This window comes from Zootoca vivipara, chromosome 12 (genome assembly GCF_965207765.1).
Source record: "Zootoca vivipara chromosome 12, rZooViv2.hap1.1, whole genome shotgun sequence".
Lineage (NCBI taxonomy): Eukaryota > Metazoa > Chordata > Lepidosauria > Squamata > Lacertidae > Zootoca > Zootoca vivipara.
Window position 1 is genome coordinate 52,398,758 of NC_142595.1, and position 21,244 is coordinate 52,420,001.

General features: G+C 50.0%; 1 protein-coding gene across 1 annotated transcript in view; it reads right to left on the reverse strand.

The window, feature by feature from the left end:
- Window positions 1-3,689: 3,689 nt before the first annotated feature.
- LOC118094179 (polyamine-transporting ATPase 13A3) overlaps window positions 3,690-21,244 on the reverse strand; it is a 50,182-nt gene continuing 32,627 nt past the window's right edge. The window contains exons 20-33 of the mRNA XM_060281950.2: window positions 20,410-20,534; window positions 19,003-19,178; window positions 17,145-17,273; window positions 16,531-16,610; window positions 16,370-16,412; window positions 16,131-16,240; window positions 15,044-15,140; window positions 14,457-14,529; window positions 13,832-14,003; window positions 11,233-11,435; window positions 9,970-10,058; window positions 7,858-7,938; window positions 6,155-6,244; window positions 3,690-5,370 (exon numbers count right to left, since the gene is read on the reverse strand). Coding sequence (XP_060137933.2) covers window positions 5,206-5,370; window positions 6,155-6,244; window positions 7,858-7,938; window positions 9,970-10,058; window positions 11,233-11,435; window positions 13,832-14,003; window positions 14,457-14,529; window positions 15,044-15,140; window positions 16,131-16,240; window positions 16,370-16,412; window positions 16,531-16,610; window positions 17,145-17,273; window positions 19,003-19,178; window positions 20,410-20,534 — 1,633 coding nt within the window. The 3' untranslated portion in view covers window positions 3,690-5,205. The remainder of the gene's footprint in view (window positions 5,371-6,154; window positions 6,245-7,857; window positions 7,939-9,969; window positions 10,059-11,232; window positions 11,436-13,831; window positions 14,004-14,456; window positions 14,530-15,043; window positions 15,141-16,130; window positions 16,241-16,369; window positions 16,413-16,530; window positions 16,611-17,144; window positions 17,274-19,002; window positions 19,179-20,409; window positions 20,535-21,244) is intronic.

The following is a 21,244-nucleotide window of genomic DNA, read 5'->3' on the forward strand; positions in this document are numbered from 1 at the left end:
AGAAGCCAAGTTACAGGGAACCAGGCAGAGGGCCTTCTCGGTGGTGGTGCCCGCCCTGTGTAATGCCTCCCAACAGATGTCAAAAAGAAAAACAACTACCAGATTTTTAGAAGACATCTGAAGGCAGCCCTGTTTAGGGAGGCTTTTAATGTTTAATCGATTCTTTTTTTTCATTTTTCTGTTGGAAGCCGCCCAGAGTGGCTGGGGAAGCCCAGCCAAGTGGGTGGGGTATAAATAATAAGTTGTTGTTGTTGTAGTTGTAGGGGGGAAAGTTCGAAAAAGAGCCACCAAAACGAATAGAGCCTAGAAGGAAAAATTGTTGCAGTGTTTAGGGTTTCCCAGTTTAGAGAAGAGGCTCGGATCCTGTTTGCTGGTTTCCCATTCGGGCAACTGTTCAGCCACTGGCCTCATCTAGCGGGGCTCTTTCTTCTCCATCCCAAAAACAAAGCAAATTCTTTTGACATTGTTATAAGAATAATAAGGTCCAAGATATAAATGTACCAAGCAAACACATGCATAAAATACATAAGCCGCATTTCTGAAACAGTACAGGAAAAAAGTCCTGAAAGCATCTCTCCCAAATTGACCTCAAATGTTTCTCTGCAAGGAGGGAGGAAATGAGAAAAACCTCCCCATTGTCTCTTTGCTCACAAATCCTGCCTTGTTGTTGTTGTTTAGTCGTTCAGTTGTGTCCGACTCTTCGTGACCCCATGGACCATAGCATGCCAGGCACTCCTGTCTTCCACTGCCTCCCGCAGTTTGGTCAAACTCATGTTCGTAGCTTCAAGAACACTGTCCAGCCATCTCGTCCTCTGTCGTCCCCTTCTCCTAGTGCCTCCAATCTTTCCCAACATCAGGGTCTTTTCCAGGGAGTCTTCTCTTCTCATGAGGTGGCCAAAGTATTGGAGCCTCAGCTTCAGGATCTGTCCTTCCAGTGAGCACTCAGGGCTGATTTCCTTCAGAATGGATAGGTTTGATCTTCTTGCAGTTCATGGGACTCTCAAGAGTCTCCTCCAGCACCATATTTCAAAAGCATCAATTCTTCGGCGATCAGCCTTCTTTATCGTCCAGCTCTCACTTCCATACATCACTACTGGGAAAACCATAGCTTTAACTATACGGACCTTTGTAGGCAAGGTGATGTCTCTGCTTTTTAAGATGCTGTCTAGGTTTGTCGTTTGTCATTGCTTTTCTCCCAAGAAGCAGGCGTCTTTTAATTTCGTGACTGCCTTCATGGATCAATGCCTTGTCGTGGAGAAGGGGCTTGAATAACTCAGAGAAGCTATGAGCTATGCCATGCAGGGCCACCCAAGATGGACAGGTCATAGTGGAGTTTTGACTAAACGTGATCCACCTGGAGAAGGAACTGGCAAGCCACTCCAGTATCCCTGCCAAGAAAACTCCATGGACAAAGACAACAGGCAATCCTGCCTTAAGGGCACATTTAAGAGATGAATGGGGTGAGCCTGTGACCTGGACTCAGGAATTAAGTAGTTATGCTCACAAAAGAATATCCAGGTAAACAAATTAACAGGTCTCTTGGCAGACAGGATTTCTGCTCCAGACTCCCTCCTTCTGTGATGTATGTATGATGTATTGGGGGCTGGTCTTGGGTTCCAGGGTGGGCAATTTCAAATGTCTACATAAGGGCTCTCTCCTGCGTGTAGGGGACCACCCTGTTGCAACAGTTAAGAAAGATCAGGCTTACTAGCTGCTTTTGCTTCTCACTATTCTTTGGTTGGCTTCTGTTATTTTCTTCTACCAATAGGGAACCTACAAAAGGACTCTATATGGGCTCTTAAAGGTAAAGGGACCCCTGACCATTAGGTCCAGTCGTGACCGACTCTGGGGTTAAGGCGCTCATCTCGCGTTCTTGGCCGAGGGAGCTTCCAGGTCATGTGGCCAGCACCGGAACAGTACCTATTTATCTACTTGCACTTTGACGTGCTTTCGAACTGCTAGGTGGGCAGGAGCAGGGACGCTCACCCTGTTGCGGGGATTCGAACCGGCGACCTTCTAATCGGCAAGCCCTAGGCTCTGTGGTTTAACCCACAGCGCCACCCGCGTCTCTATGGGAGATGGAAATGGAAGAGTAGTAGTTTTTTTCTTATAACAACACAAAATGTATTAATAAAAAGGGGGGCAACCCCCCACTTTAGTTTTTCCAGATTTCCCTGCCCTCCATCCTCCAGAAAAGGGAAGGCACAAGATCCCTCCAAAGACTTAACTGCGATTCCTCTTTACTGCCGCCACAGATCAGCTCTGGAGCAAGAAAACAAACAACTCTTGAGCATACACACAGTGCCTTTGTCACGGAGGAACCACCAGTCCACTGCACCCTTTCCGAGAGCAGGTGAAGCGGGCTTTCAGACCAAAGGGCAGGTTTTCAAGCCACCTTCTGCATTTCATTCCACGGGGTTGGATTGGATGACCCTTTGGTTCCCTTCTGAGTCTACAATTCTATGATTCTATTTCCCTTGCAGGGCAGTTGGGGATCCTAAATATTCCTTCTCTGCCCCTCCCTACCAGCCACTGAAACCCCCCCCCATACACCCCAGCGATGAAAGGAACCATAAAAAGCACAAGGAACCCCACCCTGAAAAGCAATTCCAACATTTTTGTTCCGCCTTGTTTTGACATGGATTCAAACTACAAGAAAGAAGATTCCACCTAAACATTAGGAAGAACTTCCTGACAGTAAGAGCTGTTTGGCAGTGGAATTTGCTGCCAAGGAGTGTGGTGGAGTCTCCTTCTTTGCAGGTCTTTAAGCAGAGGCTTGACAGGCATATGTCAAGAATGCTTTGATGGTGTTTCCTGCTTGGCAGGGGGTTGGACTGGATGGCCCTTGTGGTCTCTTCCAACTCTATGATTCTATTCTATGACATTTTAATTCCGCTGTGCTTGGCAAGGCTACAAAAAGGTCTACTGCCCTCGTCATCAGTACTGCAATGTCAGCAGAAACTCCTGTCAGGTGCAGCGCATGCAGAAATGGTTGTTTCCAAACCCGTAGATAAAATTAATCTGATCCCATTATTCCTCTTTGGGGCAAAAACAGGTGTGGGAAAATATCTCCCCCACCCCACTATCTCTCCAGAACATCTGGAAGGGACGAAGAATTTAAGAGAGAGAGAGAGAGAATTGCTCCCACAATCAACAATAATATAGTTTTTATTTTAAAAAAATCTATAAATTTTATAATAAATAAAATTTATTAAATGTGTTAATACGAATGGAAGTAAAAACACCTGTAGCTGTTGATAAGTGACTAACATCAAGACTGAATGTAATTGGATGAATTCCGACTTCATCCATTTCACCTTGAAATCTAGCACGCGGGAGGCCACACAAAATGCATAACTGGCTTTATAATCAATATATATTTGAATCTGAATCGCAATTTGAAATGGATAACATGTGGTTTATATTGTATTTTAGTAATTGAAAATTAATAAAAATTATCTACATTAGAAAGAACTTCCTGACAGTAAGAGCTGTTCGGCAGTGGAATTTGCTGCCAAGGAGTGTGGTGGAGTCTCCTTCTTTGGAGGTCTTTAAGCAGAGGCTTGACAGGCATATGTCAAGAATGCTTTGATGGTGTTTCCTGCTTGGCAGGGGGTTGGACTGGATGGCCCTTGTGGTCTCTTCCAACTCTATGATTCTATGATTCTATAAAAAAACCCAACAATATAGAAGTTTTACATATAATAATCTTTATTTATTTATTTTCTTTCTTTTTTAAAAAAAAGAAAGCCAGTGAAAGAAAAAGTAGTTTAAAAGCCACCCCCACCACCCGTCCTTTGGAGGCAGCGGCTTCCTGTTCCTTGATCCTGGAAGAGGGGCACCGGACCCCCCCCCCAAAAGGCTCTGCTTCGCCCCCAAAATTACCAGATAAGCTTCAGAGGAGGAGCGAGGTATCCAAAAGACACCCCACCCCCGTTAAAAAAAGACCAGCCCTCTGTCCAACTTCCCCCACCCCCCAAAGAACCCACTTAAAAACCCTGACGCTTCTGCAGAGGTAATTAACATCGTAATACTAATTCCTGGTACCGTTAAAAACAGGGCAGGTGGGGCGTTTATGGTGGCCGGAGTCAGGGAGGTAAAAGGGGGGGAACACGTACCAGCTGCCCGTTTCTGTGCAGCACAAACGGATCCTGTGCGCATTTGACTCACGCGATTTCAGCCATGCGCGGTTGAAACAGCGCAAGTCGAATCCAAGTGAGGTGGAAAGCTCAAGGGCTGTTTTTGCGCCGGATCCACCTGGGGTTACCCAGGGCGTAAAGAGCCTGTAAGCTCTCTAATATGCTTGGGGAGGGGGGTGCCTGCTCATTGCGCCGGCTCTGGTATGATCAGCGCCATCCGAGTTCCCGCGCTGCCACTCCCCCCCCCGGCACCTTAGAGCCCCGCAAGGTTGGTTTCTGCGTATTTATTCCGTAAAATCCATGCGCCGCTTGATGGTTAAGCACCTCAAAGCAGTTTCTCCAAAAAGATGAAACTACGAAATCGAGGGGAACCTGATCGACAGCAGCAATTTAAAACATAATGGAGAGCTGAAATGGGTTGAAGTTCCAAGTCGGGTTTCTAAAGGAGAATGCTTTTAAGCAGGCGCTGAAAGGGGCACAGCTGAAAGCTCTCGCTTGGGATCAATAGGCAGGGAGTTCAAAGTTGGCAGGCGCTGCGACACCGAACGATCAAGTGCTTCTTACAAACGCAGAAAATGGGAGTTACGTGGCCCCGATTCTGCCGATCGAAAGGGATGATTGGGGAAATGTGGAGCAAGGCAACCTCGCAGGCTAAGAGCCTTTAAGCTCCCCCCCCCCCGCCTTGCTTGCTGGGCTCTAGGAGTACGGCTGGCTCCGAGGGTTTGGATACACGCCGTTTCCGTGTATGCGCAGAACCCTTGGAACCAAACCGCCGCGCAAGATGCGATTGTGCCGTACGGAATGCTACATGGCTTGGAGGGTGGGACGTCGCTGTGGCCACCTTACGAAGAGAGAAACAGCAGTTTGCAAACTACAGTTCCCAAGAGGCGCTTCCTCTTATTGCAGCCCCGGCGAGGAAAGGGGGGGGTGCACAGCAAGGTGTGGAATAAATAATAACGGTAATAAAAGCTCGGAGGCGTTTTCACGGCAAGGACTGGGGCTGCAGCAACCCGGGGCCCTCTTCTCCTTGCGCGCCTGGTTCCTGCAGGGTCTGCCGCTGCCGACATCAGGCGCTGCTCTCGGCGGGGAGCACCTGGGCCCGGGTGCTTGTCTGGGGCTGGGGAGGCCAGTCCGGGTCGAAGAGGAGCTCCTGGGCCAGGCGTTTGTATTTGGCCCGGGGAGGGGCGTTCCGATGGCAAGAGTAGCCAGGCGCCGCCTCGTCCAGCTCCAGCTGCAATGGGGAGAGGGGAGGGGGGTCAGCATCTGCAGACAGCTCTGGGATCCGAGAACCGACAACCGTTTTCCCCAACCGGTGGCACCCTTGAGAGTTGGTTACTACGTTTCCCATGCACTCGGTCAGCCCTCCTCCAAGCAACATGTTCTACAAAGACTTTCCCCATTCTCAGGACTTGTGCGACACAGAACCTGGCACCCTCCCGCTTAACTGCGGTTGCTGCGTGGCAGGGGGTTGGACTAGATGATCTCTGTGGTTCCCTTCCAACCCTGCAGTTCTGTGATTCTATGACCTCGGAAGGTGGTGGACTCCCCTTTCTGGGTTTATTTTTTTGGGGGGGGTAACAGAGGCTCGAAGGCCACCTGTCAGGGATTCTTTAGCGGTGACTCCTTCTCTGAGAACCTTGGGGAAACAAAGATTTGGGGAGGAGATGGGTTACTGTTTTCCCTGCACATCAGTCAAGTATCCTGGCAGCCTTGGTGTACCAACCCACAGAGTCTATGGGGTTCGGACATGCTCTCCCACTGGCTGCTCCCCACGCCTTGCCCTCTTCCTCACAAGAGGAAGAGAGGCAGCGTGGTTTAGTGGTTAGCGTCGGACTACAGCCTGGGGGAAACCCGCTGGGTGGTGAGCTTGGTGGCCAGCCCCTCACTCTCAGCCTGGCCTACCTCGCAGGGTTGCTGTGGGGAGAATCACGCAGGCCACTTTGAGCTCGCTGCGGTAAAAAGAGGGATGTAAAGGCAACAACACACAAACCGTCGGTGGGAGCCTCTGCCCGTACCTGCGGGTAGGTGGCCCGGTTCGGATACTCGTACTTCCTCCTCGTGTAGCAAACTCGCTGCCACAGGGTGTCGCAGTCGCAGACAAAGTTCTGGGCGATATAAGAATGAAAGAGACCTCGGGTGTGGATTTTTATTTTGCCTGAAAAACGTCCCAATTATTAATTCCGCCGAACCTTTGGCTAGGATGTCTGTCGTGAGATAGCACCAGCCTTTTCCCCAAGAGGTTTCAGGAACAGAGATGGAAAAGGAATGCCAACAGCCTAGACCTCTGCCCGATGAGTCATAAGCTGAGACCGCATGTTTTGGAACACCCAAGGGAAGTCAATACCAATGTGGAGCCCTGTATCTTGATATTGATTGAGATATTGTATCTTGATATTGATTGAGATTGAGGTTGAATCCTGACAAGACAGAAGTACTGTTCGTGGGGGACAGGAGGCGGGCGGGTGTGGAGGATTCCCTGGTCCTGAATGGGGTAAATGTGCCCCTGAAGGACCAGGTGCGCAGCCTGGAAGTCATTCTGGACTCACAGCTGTCCATGGAGGCACAGGTTAATTCTGTGTCCAGGGCAGCTGTCTATCAGCTCCATCTGGTACGCAGGCTGAGACCCTACCTGCCTACGGACTGTCTCGCCAGAGTGGTGCATGCTCTAGTTATCTCCCGCTTGGACTACTGTAATGCGCTCTACGTGGGGCCACCTTTGAAGGTGACCCGGAAACTACAACTAATCCAGAATGTGGCAGCTAGACTGGTGACTGGGAGCAGCCGCCGAGACCACATAACACCGGTCTTGAAAGATCTACATTGGCTCCCAGTACGTTTCCAAGCACAATTCAAAGTGTTGGTGCTGACCTTTAAAGCCCTAAATGGCCTTGGTCCAGTATACCTGAAGGAGCGTCTCCTCCCCCATCGTTCTGCCCAGACACTGAGGTCCAGCACCGAGGGTCTTCTGGCGGTTCCCTCGTTGCAAGAAGTGAAGTTGCAGGGAACTAGGCAGAGGGCCTTCTCGGTGGTGGCACCTACCCTGTGGAACGCCCTCCCAACAGATGTCAAAAAGGAAAACAACTACCAGACTTTTAGAAGACATCTGAAGGCAGCCTTTTAGGGAGGCTTTTAATGTTTAATAGATTATTTTGTTTTATTTTTTTGTTGGAAGCCGCCCAGAGTGGCTGGGGAGACCCGTCCAGATGGGCGGGGTATAAATAATAATATATTATTATTATTATTATTATTATTATTATTATTATTATTATTATTATATCTCTTGGCCTGCAACCTTTCCTGATGTATGGAGAAGGGTGTTTGACCTTTCAGGACTCCTCAGTTGCTGGGTTTGAACTGCGACCCAAGCTCCCTTCTGATATGTCTCTGGGCAGCCTTTTCGAACCGGCTCTTCCGAGCCACTGCTTGGCAGGGCTGCCCTATTGCAAGAGCTGTAATAAACACGGGGATGGTCCTTCCTGGTTGCTGGACTTGGATTGTTTTATTTACAAGGCAGCGCAGAAGCAAACTCTTGCCGTACAGGTTAAGGAGGGAGGCGAGCGGAGAGAACGACAGGCATGGTCTGTTGCGGGACGGAAAGCAGGGAGGGCGACTTGGAAACCCAAAGTGCGGAGAGGAAGAGAGCCCACCCACCCTCCTGCCCCTCGGCAAACACCCCCCCCAAGAGGGGAGCAGGATCCTTCCCCTCTCCCCGACTCACCTCCAGGGAGAGGGACAGCGCCAGGTTGCTCAGCGTCAGCACCAGCAGGATGAGTCTCCACTCGAAGGGGATGCAAGCCAGCTGGGGAAAAGAAGGGGCAGTAGTGGGTCTTGCTTCCCCCTCTATGGCAGAGGTTCCCAAAGTGAGCTGGAGCACCCCCCTCCAGCAGTGGGGGCACTCCTTAGAGGGACGCTAAGAGCCAAGCTTTGACAAGCTGTTATCCCTGGCTCACATCCAGCCAATTTATATTTGTATAAATTATACCTAAAGGAGCGCCTCCACCCCCATCGTTCGGCCCGGACACGGAGGTCTAGTGCCGAGGGCCTTCTGGCGGTTCCCTCGCTGCGAGGTTACAGGGAAGCAGGCAGAGGGCCTTCTTGGTGGTGGCGCCCGCCCTCCCATCAGATGTCAAGGAAATAAACAGCTATCTGACTTTTAGAAGACATCTGAAGGCAGCCCTGTTTAGGGAAGTTTTTAATGTTTGATGTTTTATTGCGTTTTTAATATTCTGCTGGGAAACCCAGCCAGATGGGTGGGGTATTAATAATAATAATAATAATAATAATAATAATCCTTCAGTAGCACCTTAAAGACCAACTAAGTTTTTATTTTGGTATGAGCTTTCGTGTGCATGCACACTTCATCAGATACACTGAAACAGAAGTAACCAGACCCTTATGTATATTCAGAGGGTGGGGGGTGAGGGTGATGGGAATGGGTGATGGGCTATCCCACCTGATGGAAATATCCACCTGATGAAGTTAAACAACAGATCAACAGAGCCACACTGATACCTAGAGAGAACCTGCTGCAAGACAGACCCAAAAAAGAAAATAACAGAACACCACTAGTTATCACATACAGCTCCCAAGTTAAAACAGTTCCACGCATCATCAGAGATCTACAGCCTCTCCTGGACAATGACAGCTCTCTTTCTCAAGCTCTGGGAGGAAGACCTTTCATTGCCTACAGACAGCCACCCAATCTTAAACAACTCCTCACCCACAATAATACCACCACCAGACTTAACATGGACACTGGTACCAGAGCCTGCAATAAACCCAGATGCCAACTTTGCTGCCACATACACCCGGACAACACCATCACTGGCCCCAACAACATCCAACATACCATCTCAGGACTGTTTAATTGCTCATCTTCTAACATTGTGTATGCCATCAAATGCCAACAGTGCCCTTCAGCTCTCTATATTGGACAAACAGGCCAAACCCTACGCCAAAGGATAAATGGACATAAATCTGACATCAGGAATCACAAGACAGAGAAACCAGTAGGAGAACACTTCAATCTCCCAGGACATTCTATACAAGATCTCAAAGCAGCTGTTTTATTACACAAAAATTTCAGAAACAGACTGGAAAGAGAAGTTGCTGAATTGGAACTCATTAGCAAGCTTAAAACCATGGAGCCACCTGGGATGAACAAAGACATAGGATTCTTATCTCATTATACATGATCAAGCTTTCCTTAGCACCTCAGCCCTTGCTCCCCCCCCCCGCAAGACCAATTGCAGTCATTAACAGTCGTTAACAGTCATCAACTGGTTTACCACTCCTATCAGCCCAACAACAGCCTATCAACAGGTTTACCACTCCCTATTATTTGGTCTTTAAGGTGCTACTGAAGGAATTTTTTTATTTTGTTTCGACTCAGACCAACATGGCTACCCACCTGTAATAATAATAATAATAATTTTAAAAATACATTATTATTATTATTATTATTATTGTTGTTGTTGTTGTTGTTGTTTCTGCATACTGCCCTTCACCTGAAGATCTCAGGGCGGTTTACAGCATAAAAACACCAGGTTAAAGCATTAATCATTTAATTAATGGATTAAATATTACAGCCTCTTCCCCTGACCAGTCCCCTCGCCAAATTGGCTGGTCCAACCAGGCTCTCAGGAACTTAAGTGTCGCCCTAGATAAGGCTGGACTTGGGAGTGCCCCAACCACGTCCCTCGTGCCCTCAAAATCTGCCACGGGGAGTGCGAGAGAGCAGAGCCTCGCCCAGTTGCAGAATCCGGGGGGGGGGGCCTCCGGCTCACAGCGTCCCAGGGTGAGTGGGTGGGGGCAGTTGCAGGCCCCTTACCTCAAAGAATTCATCCAAGGCAGGGATGGGCCAGAGCAGGAGGAAGAGGAGGAAGCCGGAGGTGGCAGCGAGGGAGGCGACAAACAGTCCTGAAAAACAGGAGGGAAGGGTCAGTCAGTGGCACCCGTCACAGGATTTATAAACTCTTGTTTGTTTCATAAAGTTTATGGGGAATTCAATCATTCTGGAAGACATCCATGCAAGAAATTTGTAAGATAACTAAGCAAGTGCTAGAAATTACCCCAGAATTGGTTTTACTAAATATCTTTCAAGATAACAACGCTCACTCAGATCATAAAGAACTTATAATCCACCTGTTGTCAGCAACCAGAAGCATCATAGCCAGGCACTGGAGGGACCTGTCGGTAGTGGGCTTGGACCGATGGTACCAAGTTGTATGGGAAACAGCCCTACTAGAAAAACTAACCAGTAAGCTGAAACTGACGCGGGGACAAACAGAAGACGACACCTTCACCCCAGTATGGTTCCCCTTCATCACTTATACTGCCCAACAGGACAATGACAAAAACTTACTGTCAGCATACAAATCAATATGGCTAACCTGATCAAAACACCCTCCCTCCCCACTCACGTAAGAAACTAAGGATCATCACAGCCAACCATAAATGAACAACCACATTCTAAGACAAATCCTGACCTCTCTCACCAACAAAGAAGCACGAACAAACAACAGAGAGCCTGCACAAACGACGCTGACGCCGAACCCCTACACATATCAAGAAAAACAGAAACATCGGCAATCCACCACACCCAACTCCCCATCCCACCCACCTCTTTCCCCCCTTCCTCATAATGTCTCAACAAGTAAAATTGATGTGTAAAAATAATGCATGAAAACAAATGAGACATTGCACTACCTTTGTAACCCAAGAAAATCTTTAATAAAAATAATTATATAAAAAAATAAAGTTTATGGGGGGGGGGGACACCTCTAAGCGGTTAAGAAAGAATCATGGAAGTGCAGTAAACGACGAGTATTATAATCCTTCTTGTTGTTTTAAAACAATAGTTATTTAAAATTATTGTTCCAATATATCACTATCATGCAAAAGTATTATTTTTAAAAGAGCAAGCAGCTGTGGGCAGGCATAGAACCACGTTCCCTGAAACCCCAAAGCCACACGGAGTCGAGCAATCGCTTAACCTCTCGATCCCTTGCTTGAATTTGGGGTTTTCCCCCCCCCGAAACGGCATGCACGGAAACGGGCCCCTGAGAGCTGGGCGAGGCGCTGTCGGACTCACCGTTGGTGCGGGTGGGCTGGCGGAAGGGGCGCCCCTTGGCGAAAGCCAGCGCCACAGCCACGTACTGGAAGCAGGAGACGTAGAAGAGGGTGGTGTTTTCGAAGCCACGCACGGAGTCCTCGCCGTCCTCGCCACTGCCTTCCGGCGCCGACCCTGCGGTGATGTTCACCGGGGTTGTGCTGTTGGGAAGAAGGCTGCAGGTCCTGGGGGAGCGGGGAGGGGGGAGGAGGAGGAGGAGACCCCCGTCAAGCTTCTTCGCTTACACCCCGCCTTTCCCGAAAGCTCAAGGCAGCGGACAAAGAGAAATGCATCTATTTGCTATATAAATATATACACAATGCATTCGAGAAGCAGCAAGCCAGCTTTTCCCGACCCGGCGCCCTCCAGGGATTTTGGAGGAATACTCCCAAACTGCCAAGTCTGGGAAGTCTGCTTATGAAACACCCCCAATTTAAAGGAGGAACGGAGCAGCGAGAGCCAGAAAGAGCAAGTCATTAAACCTAAGCCCATCGCTTAAATCCCGAGCAACCGAATCACAGAATTGTAGGGTTGGCGAGGGACCCTCCAGAGGCCATTTAGTCCAACCCCCTGGAATCGCAGCCGAAGCTGCCTTGGCAGACGGCCACCCGGCTTTTGCTTAAAATCTCCCAGCGAAGAAGAGTGTGCCGCCACCCCCCTCAAGAGTTTCTTCATCGGTATACAGTATTTTATTACTACTGTACTGTATTATTGATTAAATTTGCATACTGCCCTCCATCCGTGGATCTCAGGGAGGTTTGCGACATAAAAACACAGCATTGAAAACACAACATGCACTATGACAACAAACCAAAACAAACCAATACCCCCCCTCATACAACACATTTAAAGGATGTCAATCAGCCAAAGGCCTGGTTAAAAAGGAAAGGAATTGTGGTACTTTATCTGGGGGGCGGACCCAAAATGAAATCAATGGAAAATGTAAGGAGTCACATTATAGATTGGTTACAATACCGCAAGTTACACGAAATGTTTAAATTAGATAGAAAAAAATGGGTTTTTTTAGGACCAAAGCTCACAATTAGAAAAAGAACTTCTACAAAACACAGAGAAACGTTTGTCTAAAGTGTATAATCTGTTATTTAGAATGGGAAACAAAAGACGAGCTTGTTAAAGCCATGTTCAAATATATAAAAGGATGTCATATAGAGGAGGGAGAAAGGTTGTTTTCTGCTGCTCCAGAGAAGCGGACACGGAGCAATGGATTCAAACTACAAGAAAGAAGATTCCACCTAAACATTAGGAAGAACTTCCTGACAGTAAGAGCTGTTCGGCAGTGGAATTTGCTACCAAGGAGTGTGGTGGAGTCTCCTTCTTTGGAGGTCTTTAAGCAGAGGCTTGACAGCCATATGTCAGGAATGCTTTGATGGTGTTTCCTGCTTGGCAGGGGGTTGGACTGGATGGCCCTTGTGGTCTCTTCCAACTCTACGATTCTATGATTCTAAAGCCTCATTGACACACTGGACAATAGATATAGGACACAATATGGATTTTAACCTCTGGGGAAAACTCTGGAAAAGTGACTTGAAGTTTACAGCATGTTATTCTTTGAAGGAGAACTACCTGAAAATGATTCGCAGATAGCTTTTAACTGCGAGTAGGCTTCCTAAGATGTATAAGAGTGAATCAGGTAAGTGCTGGAAATGCAAGGAGGTTGAGGAAACCTTCTTTCATATGTGGCGGACTTGCAAAAGGGTAAAAGAGTATTGGGAAATGATCCATGATGAATTGAAAAAAATGTTTAAAAGCACTTTCCCCCCAAAACCCATAGTCCTTTCCGTTGGGGTTAACTCAGACTGAAATTCCCAGGTGTCAAAAAAGGTTATTTATGTATGCCAATACTGCGGCCCATGTTTTTTAGCCCAAAAACGGAAACAAGTGAGGTCCCAACCAAAGAAGAATGGCAACTTAGATATGCGCAGCTTGCAGACTTAACATATAGAACGAGAGAACAAGAAGAACATATGTTGAAAGAAGATTGGAAAATGTTCATTGAATATATGGGGGGGGGCAAACTGTGTGCACTCAAAAATGCTGGCAGCATTAAGATAAATTAAACAGTGAAACAGTTTTGAGGGATGCAAGAATGGAATACTGAATGGTATAGGTTTTGTAAGATATGCAGGGATTTACGATATGGAAAATGAACCATGGAAAGAGAAGAAGGGATGAATATCTTAAGGACGTAAAATGAGTATTTTACATTGTAAAACAGAAAATTTAATAAAAAGTATATATAAAAACACAACATGCATCAAAACAACAAAACAACACAACACAACACAACAAAACAAAACAAAACTATATAACCTCCTAACACAGTTAAAAGATGTCTTTAAAGTTTTCGTATGGCACTTAAAAGGTGTGTGATGAAGGTACCAGGCGAGCCTCCCTGGGGAAAGCATCCCACAAGCGGGGGCCACTGCAGAAAAGGCCCTGTTCTCATGCTGCCGCCCTCCGGAAGAGGCACACGAGGAGGAGCCTCAGAGCACGGTTGCAAAGGCGGTCCTCGAGGTATTGCGCCCCCCCCTGCCCCAGACGCCTCGCCCCGGCCACTCACCCGTTCTCCTCGCCGTGGTACCAAGGCTGCCCCTGGACGAGGAGGAAGGCCCCCACCTGGAAGCCCAGGGAGAGGAGGATCTGGGTGAAGACGGAGAGCAGGAGCTGGGGCGACACCAGGCTGGTGGGCGGCCGCTGGGGGACCAGCTCCCTCCATGCTCGGTTCAGGCTCACTGGCGGGAGGGAGAAGAGGGGTGGGTAGGTGGGGCGGAGGGTCCGGCAGCCCCTTCCCGGCCAGGCACCCATCCCAGATGAGGGTCGGGGGGGGGTGAGGTCCCCCCCAATTCTGCATGCAGCAGGCCAGCCACCATTCTACACCCTTGGTCCCTGGGGAGGGAGGGGCGCACCCACAGCCTTCCCTCCGAGTGCCCCCCACCCCAGACCTTTACCAGGGCAGGGCTGGTGCCACCAAATTTTATATGCGCTTCGTTAGTATGTTACTACGTAGCGGATTTAATTGCAAGCCACCCACGTAAGGGGTCTCCGGCCACCCTCGCCCCGGACGTTGAAGGCACCGCCATGCCCCTTTAAGCAGTCGTGGCTCCCCTGCCGCAAAGGATCCTGGGAGCCGTAGTTTCTTAAGGAGGCCCCTGCTCCCCTCCGAGAGCTACGAGAGGACCACTTACTGGTGAAGGCCAAGGACATGATGATGGCCACGTCGATGAAGAGGTACTGAACATCTCCCAGGTTGCCCTGGATCTGGAAGAAAAGGGAGAGGTCGGAAGCAGCCTTCGACTCTCCCGCAATCCTGCAAATACCTGGCCCTGGGAATTTCCCCCTTGCAGGTCCCCCAAAATAAGCTCAGCCTGTTGAGTACGAGGCCGTTCATCTCAGGGTCGTGGGTTCGAGCCCCGAGTTGGGCGTTGCAGGGTTGGACTAGATGACCCACAGGAACCCTTCGGACAGCACGGTTCTATTAAACACATTAAATAAACCGTACTGTCCGAAGGGTTCCTGTGGGTCATTTAGTCCAACCCTGCAACGCAGGAATCTTCTGCCCAACTGGATGGGCCCCCATTGGTCCGGTCCAGCAGGGCTCTGCATACGGAAGCCTGGTGCGACAGCAGAACCTCCCCACCTAAGGGCAGTCTAGCCCGGAATACAGGAAGGCAGGACACAGGAGAGCTGTTGCTGTTGTGTACAGGAGGGTGGACTTGATGGGCCCCCTTGGGCGTCATCCGTCAGCCATGGTCGCCTTGCGCCCTTTACTCACCGAGTAGAGGAGCAGGACGCTGAGATACTGGATGATGCTGTAGAGAGCCATGAACTTGAAGACGCAGAAGGAGGTGACCAGAGCAGCACGGCCTTCGCTGGGAATGAATAAGCAATAATAATAATAATAATAATAATAATAATAATAATAATGAATTTATTATTTATACCCCGCCCATCTGGCCCAGTTCCCCCAGCCACTCTGGGCGGCTTCCAACAAAATATTAAAATACAGAAATCCATCAAACATTAAAAGCTTCCCTAAACAGGGCTGCCTTGAGATGCCTTCTAAAGGTCTGGTAATTGTTATTCTCTTTGTTATTCTGGTGGGAGGGCATTCCACAGGGCAGGCGCCACCACCGAGAAGGCCCTCTGCCTGGTTCCCTGCAACTTGGCTTCTCGCAACGAGGGAATCCCCAGAAGGCCCTCGGCGCTGGACCTCAGTGTCCGGGCAGAATGATGGAGGTGGAGACACTCCTTAAGGTATACTGGACCGAGGCCATTTAGGGCTTTAAAGGTCAGCACCAACACTTTGAATTGTGCTCGGGAACGTACTGGGAGCCAATGTAGATCTTTCAGGACCGGTGTTATGTGGTCTCGGCGGCCGCTCCCAGTCACCAGTCTAGCTGCCGCATTCTGGATTAGTTGTAGTTTCTGGGTCACTTTCAAAGGTAGCCCCACGCAGAGCGCATTGCAGTAGTCCAAGCGGGAGATAACTAGAGCATGTTCCACTCTGGCGAGACAGTCTGCGGGCAGGGAGGGTCTCATCCTGCGTACCAGATGGAGCGGCTAGACAGCTGCCCTGGACACAGAACTGACCTGCACCTCCATTGACAGCGGTGAGTCCAAAATGACTCCCAGGCTGCGCACCTGGTCCTTCAGGGACCACAGTTACCCCATTCTTGTCAGGATTCAACCTCAATCTCAATGAGGAGAGGTGTATGGCTGTCAGCAACCATGGCAAGGTGACTGCACTACGAATCCCAGCATGCATTCCGGCCACCCACCCCACCGTCGCAAGGAAGCCGGACGCGAGCCTCAATTTGCAAGTCCCCCGAATTTCCTGTAGATTTCCAGCCGCCACCTACCGGATGAGATCCGGGACGCAGGAGATGTTGGGCGTCTTGGAGGTGAAGGGTGAGGCCACGGAGGCCTCCAGCTCGGAGAGGGAGATCCCAGCGTGAGCCCGCTTCAGTGCCTGAGGCGGGGAAGGGAGGAGAGCTGTTATGGGCCTTACACACAAGCAGCAACACCCTGAGCTCGGCCCTGGGTGCGAATCTGCTGCCACCGTAACAGAACGCAGGCAAAAGCGGCCTCCGCGACTTACCCCACAATCATTGGCTCCGTCCCCACACATCCCCACGTAATAGCTGGAAGGAAGAATAAGGCAGGTTATCCGAGGCAGGCAGGGAGACGGGGCCAGACCCCCAACCTCCCGGAGCCGGGGCTGGGACTCAGGGAGCCACAATGGCAGGGAACGGTACTCACTCCATCTTCTGCAGGGCTTCTACCAGCTGGGTCTTCTGGTCAGGGGCCATCCGGGCATAGATGGTGCCGCAGAGGAGAAGCTGCAATGGAGGCAGAAGGGGGCTGGAGTCTAACTAAAACTAGAGGCCATCCCAGCTCCACTTGGGGCAGCAGTTCTAACCCCTCCCTCCCTCCCTCCGGAAAGCGTGAAACCCAGGGCGCTTCTGCAAGGAGAAGCAAGACAGCAAAGGCAGATGAGGAACTACGGACCTACAGGAAAGGAGGTTTCAGGATCCGACCTGGACCTGCGGGAGACCAGGGTTCAAATCCCCCCTCTGTGCCCGTGAAGCTCGCTGGGTGCTGCCTTGGGGGCCGTGCCACTGCCGCTTTTGGCCTGGCTTGCCTTGCAGGGTTGTTGTGAGGACGAGGACTTGGGTTCAAATGCTGGCTCTGTGGCCCCCGCTTGCTGTTCTCTGCACTGACTGACAGCAGTGGCCCTCCAAGGGCTCGAACACGGGAGACACCTCGCCCCACTCCAGACCTGAGGTGCCCCTAGCACAGGATCTGAACCTGCGGCCTCTCCCCGCCTCCCGCACTTAAAAGGGAGGCTCTGCCGTTCCCTACGAAGGACGTACCTTGGGCAGGAGATCGGGGAAGTGGTCGAGGATGACCGAGAAGGACTTCCCGCCGACCGCAAAGTGGTAGCTGGCGTCCGGGGGGCGCGCAGGGGGCAGGTCCTCCTTGTCCAGCATCAGCTTGATCTCCTGGGGGGACGGAACGGGACATGGCTCCACTTAGAATCATAGAATCATAGAGTTGGAAGAGACCACAAGGGCCATCCAGTCCAACCCCCTGCCAAGCAGGAAAGACCAGCAAAGCATTCTTGACATATGCCTGTCAAGCCTCTGCTTAAAGACCTCCAAAGAAGGAGACTCCACCACACTCCTTGGTAGCAAATTCCACTGCTGAACAGCTCTTACTGCCAGGAAATTCTTCCTAATGTTTAGGTGGAATCTTCTTTCTTGAATGTTGAATCCATTGCTCCGTGTCCGCTTCTCTGGAGCAGCAGAAAACAATATTTCTCCCTCCTCCATATGACATCCTTTTATATATTTGAACATGGCTATCATATCACCCCTTAACTTTCTCTTCTCCAGGCTAAACATACCCAGCTCCCTAAGCCGTTCCTCATAAGGCATCGTTTCCAGGCCTTTGACCATTTTGGTTGCCCTCTTCTGGACACGTTCCAGCTTGTCAGTATCCTTCTTGAACTGTGGTGCCCAGAACTGGACACAGTACTCCAGGTGAGGTCTGACCAGAGCAGAATACAGTGGTACTATTTCTTCCCTTGATCTAGATCAGGCATCCCCAAACTTCGGCCCTCCAGATGTTTTGGACTACAATTCCCATCTTCCCCGACCACTGGTCCTGTTAGCTAGGGATCATGGGAGTTGTAGGCCAAAGCATCTGGAGGGCCGCAGTTTGGGGATGCCTGATCTAGATGCTATACTCCTATTGATGCATAGGGGGTTTCTCCTCTGCAAACAACAGTGTGTTGCTCTACTTCCTCAAGGCCTTCCTTCTCCCAGACGGCAGGCGGCAGTGGGGCTCTGCTACCATGCCCCAAAGGCCTCCTCCACCCCTCTCTCACGCTCCCCGGTCCCCCCCACCTTGGCCGCAAGGGAAAAGACTTGTTCTTAAGAGAGCCAGGTATTTGTCGAACCTCTGATGCACTGTCAGAGAACGTCTGAATCGGAGGATTAGGGAATGGCATTCTCAGGAAGATCAGTTCCTTTTTGAAGAGGAGCTGGAAGGGGAAGATTGCCCCCCCCCCGGCCCCTTGTCTCCAGCGGTTTCAGAAGCAGAGAGAGAGACACTGACACAGAGCAGCTTAGGCAGGAGTTAGCTAGCTATGAGATAATGGGAAGAGAACCAGGAGGGAGGGAGCAACTAGCAGAGACATCATTAGACAGTGTGGAAGAGCCTCCCTCCCGGCCCCCGGGCCTTAGTTTGCCTACCCATGATTCAGAGTAACCAACTCCTCCCCTTGTGGAGGGATGTGGATTTTTGCTTGCAACCAGACGACTGAATTAAAAAGGACTATAAATATAAGCTGCTCGTTCATTCGTGCCTTAAGTTACCAAAGGGAGGGGAGGACTCTCCACGCCTGACATGGCACCCGTGACTTGCACCCCCTGGGGAGACCGGAGGCAGCAAGCGCTTCCGAATCCCAGTCACTGGAAACCAGTGAAGGGGTGGGTGGGAGAGTTGCCTCTTGTGCTCGGGGGGTCAGACTGGATGGCCCTCGGGTGCACCGGTCCAACTCTACGGTTCCAGGAACCCTGCTTGCAACCGTTTGGCTGCTGCAGTAGATGAGCTGTTGGCCTGATCCTGCAATATCCCCTTGCGTTCTTAATGCCTGCCCCCCCCCCCCACAAACAAGCCATAAAAGGGGGTTTCGCTGCTGCAGGTGGGGGGGGACGGACGCCTCACCTCCTTGCTCGCCTTGTCCGATATTTCCAGCGCAGGGAGCTCGTCCGCGTACTGCCAGTGGATGGTGGCCGGCTGCCCGTCCCTGGGAGGGAGGGCCTCGGTCAGAATCACCTTCCCCTTGGTGGGGATCATGCCACATTCGCGCCCCACGGAGATGGCCGTCAGCAGGTTATCTCCTGGCCAGGGAGAGGAGGAGGATGAGGAGGGGCACGGAGAAGTATCATAGAGTTGGAAGAGACCACGAGGGCCATCCAGTCCAACCCCCTGCCAAGCAGGAAACACCACCAAAGCATTCTTGACATATGCCTGTCAAGCCTCTGCTTAAAGACCTCCAAAGAAGGAGACTCCACCACACTCCTTGGCAGCAAATTCCACTGCCGAACAGAGAAGAGGAAGACCGTCACAGCAATACATCCGCTGGGGGGGGGTGGCAGCTAGGCACCCCAGGTATCCTGGCCCCTGATTCCACTGCCCCGGTCCTGCTCTAGGGTCCTAATGGTTGGTGCAATTTGGATTCGGTTTACTTAAAAAAAAAAAAACACCAACATTTTCACCCCCAAAAACCCAGAGCCTTTACAAATTTATTATACCTTCCCCTCAACTTCCCTCCCCTCCCTTTTGCGGGCATTTCATATCTTTTTTATTACTGCATATCCAATTCAAATATATTTACAGTAATACCTCCGCAAATGTCCGCCTCGTCTAGCGTCCGCTTCGGCGAACGTCTGTGGCAAACCCGGAACGGGTTACTTCCGGGTTTGCCGCTCGCGCATGCGCAGAGGTGCTAAATTGCACTTGTGCAGAAGTGCAAACCACTCCACGTGCGTGCGCAGACGCGACGCTTTGCCCTGCGTCCTTTTCGGCTAGCGGCCGGGGCTTTGGTCACATAACAAGGTACGACTGTATACATTTTCCCTTAATTATCTCTTACTTAATTATCTCTTACTGCACGTGTTTATATCAATCCCGCTGAGTTTTTTAATTCGTTTGTCCTCAAATAATCAATAAATCCCCCCCCCCAATTCTATTTTCAAGAGTCTCTCTCCTTGATTTCTTATTCTTCCGGTAAGTTTTGCCATTTCTGCATATTCCGTTCATTTTAATCTTCCTTAGTCGGAACCGTTTCTTCCTCCCGTCTTTGGGCATGGACCGTTCGAGCAGCCGTGTGTTTGTTTACTTATTAAATTGGTACGCTGCCCTTTGCCCGAAGGTCTCAGGGCACTTCGCAGGACATAAATAACAATAATTTAGGTTAAGATCAATATATTAAAAAGGTATCAGAAAGAATCATTCTTGTGTGTATGGGGGCTCATCAGCCTGGGAAGGTAGCCCATCTAAGGGAAGCAGAACTCTTGATCCTGAACCCCCGCTGAGCACCCGTTGCCCCACCTCCAGGCCCCAGCGCACCTGTCACCATGACGAGGCGGATGCGGGCCCTCTGCAGCTCGGCCAGGATCGGGACTGTCTCGGGCTTCAACTTGTTCTGGAGCACTACCAGGCCCAGGAAGTCCATGTTGCACTCGATGACGTCTCTGCGAGGGAGAGGGGTGCGTCAGAAAGAGAGAGAGAGAGAGAGAGAGAGAAAGAAAGAAAGAAAGGGGGTTGCGGCCGGTGCATGTCAGGGAAAATGAGGGGCAGGGAGGAGGAGAAAGTCTTTTTTTCTTTTTTCTTTTGCTTTTAAGTGCTTCATTGATTGAAAACTTTATAACAGAAATGTACCCCATCGTTCTACCCAGACATGGAGGTCCAGCTCTGAGGGCCTTCTGGCGGTTCCCTCCTTGCAAGAAGCCAAGTTACAGGGAACCAGGCAGAGGGCCTTCTCGGTGGTGGCACCCGCCCTGTGGAACGCCCTACCACCAGATGTCAAAGAGGAAAACAACTACCAGACGTTTAGAGGACATCTGAAGGCAGCCCTGTTTAGGGAAGCTTTTAATGTTTAATAAATTATTGTATTTTAATATCTCTGTTGGAAGCCGCCCAGAGTGGCTGGGGAAACCCAGCCAGATGGGCAGGGTAAAAATAATATATTATTATTATTATTATTATTATTATTATTATTGGCAAAATTAGAAATAAAAATAAACAATTATTCACTCTTTCACTATTGCTTGTTTTGTGCATCCCTTTGTGATTACATTTGTCAACACCCCCAATCTTCCCCTTGCATTTCCAATTTAAATTCTTTAAATACGTGCTTGAACTTTACTTTCTTCCATATTATTTGACTTACTAAAATTTTTGC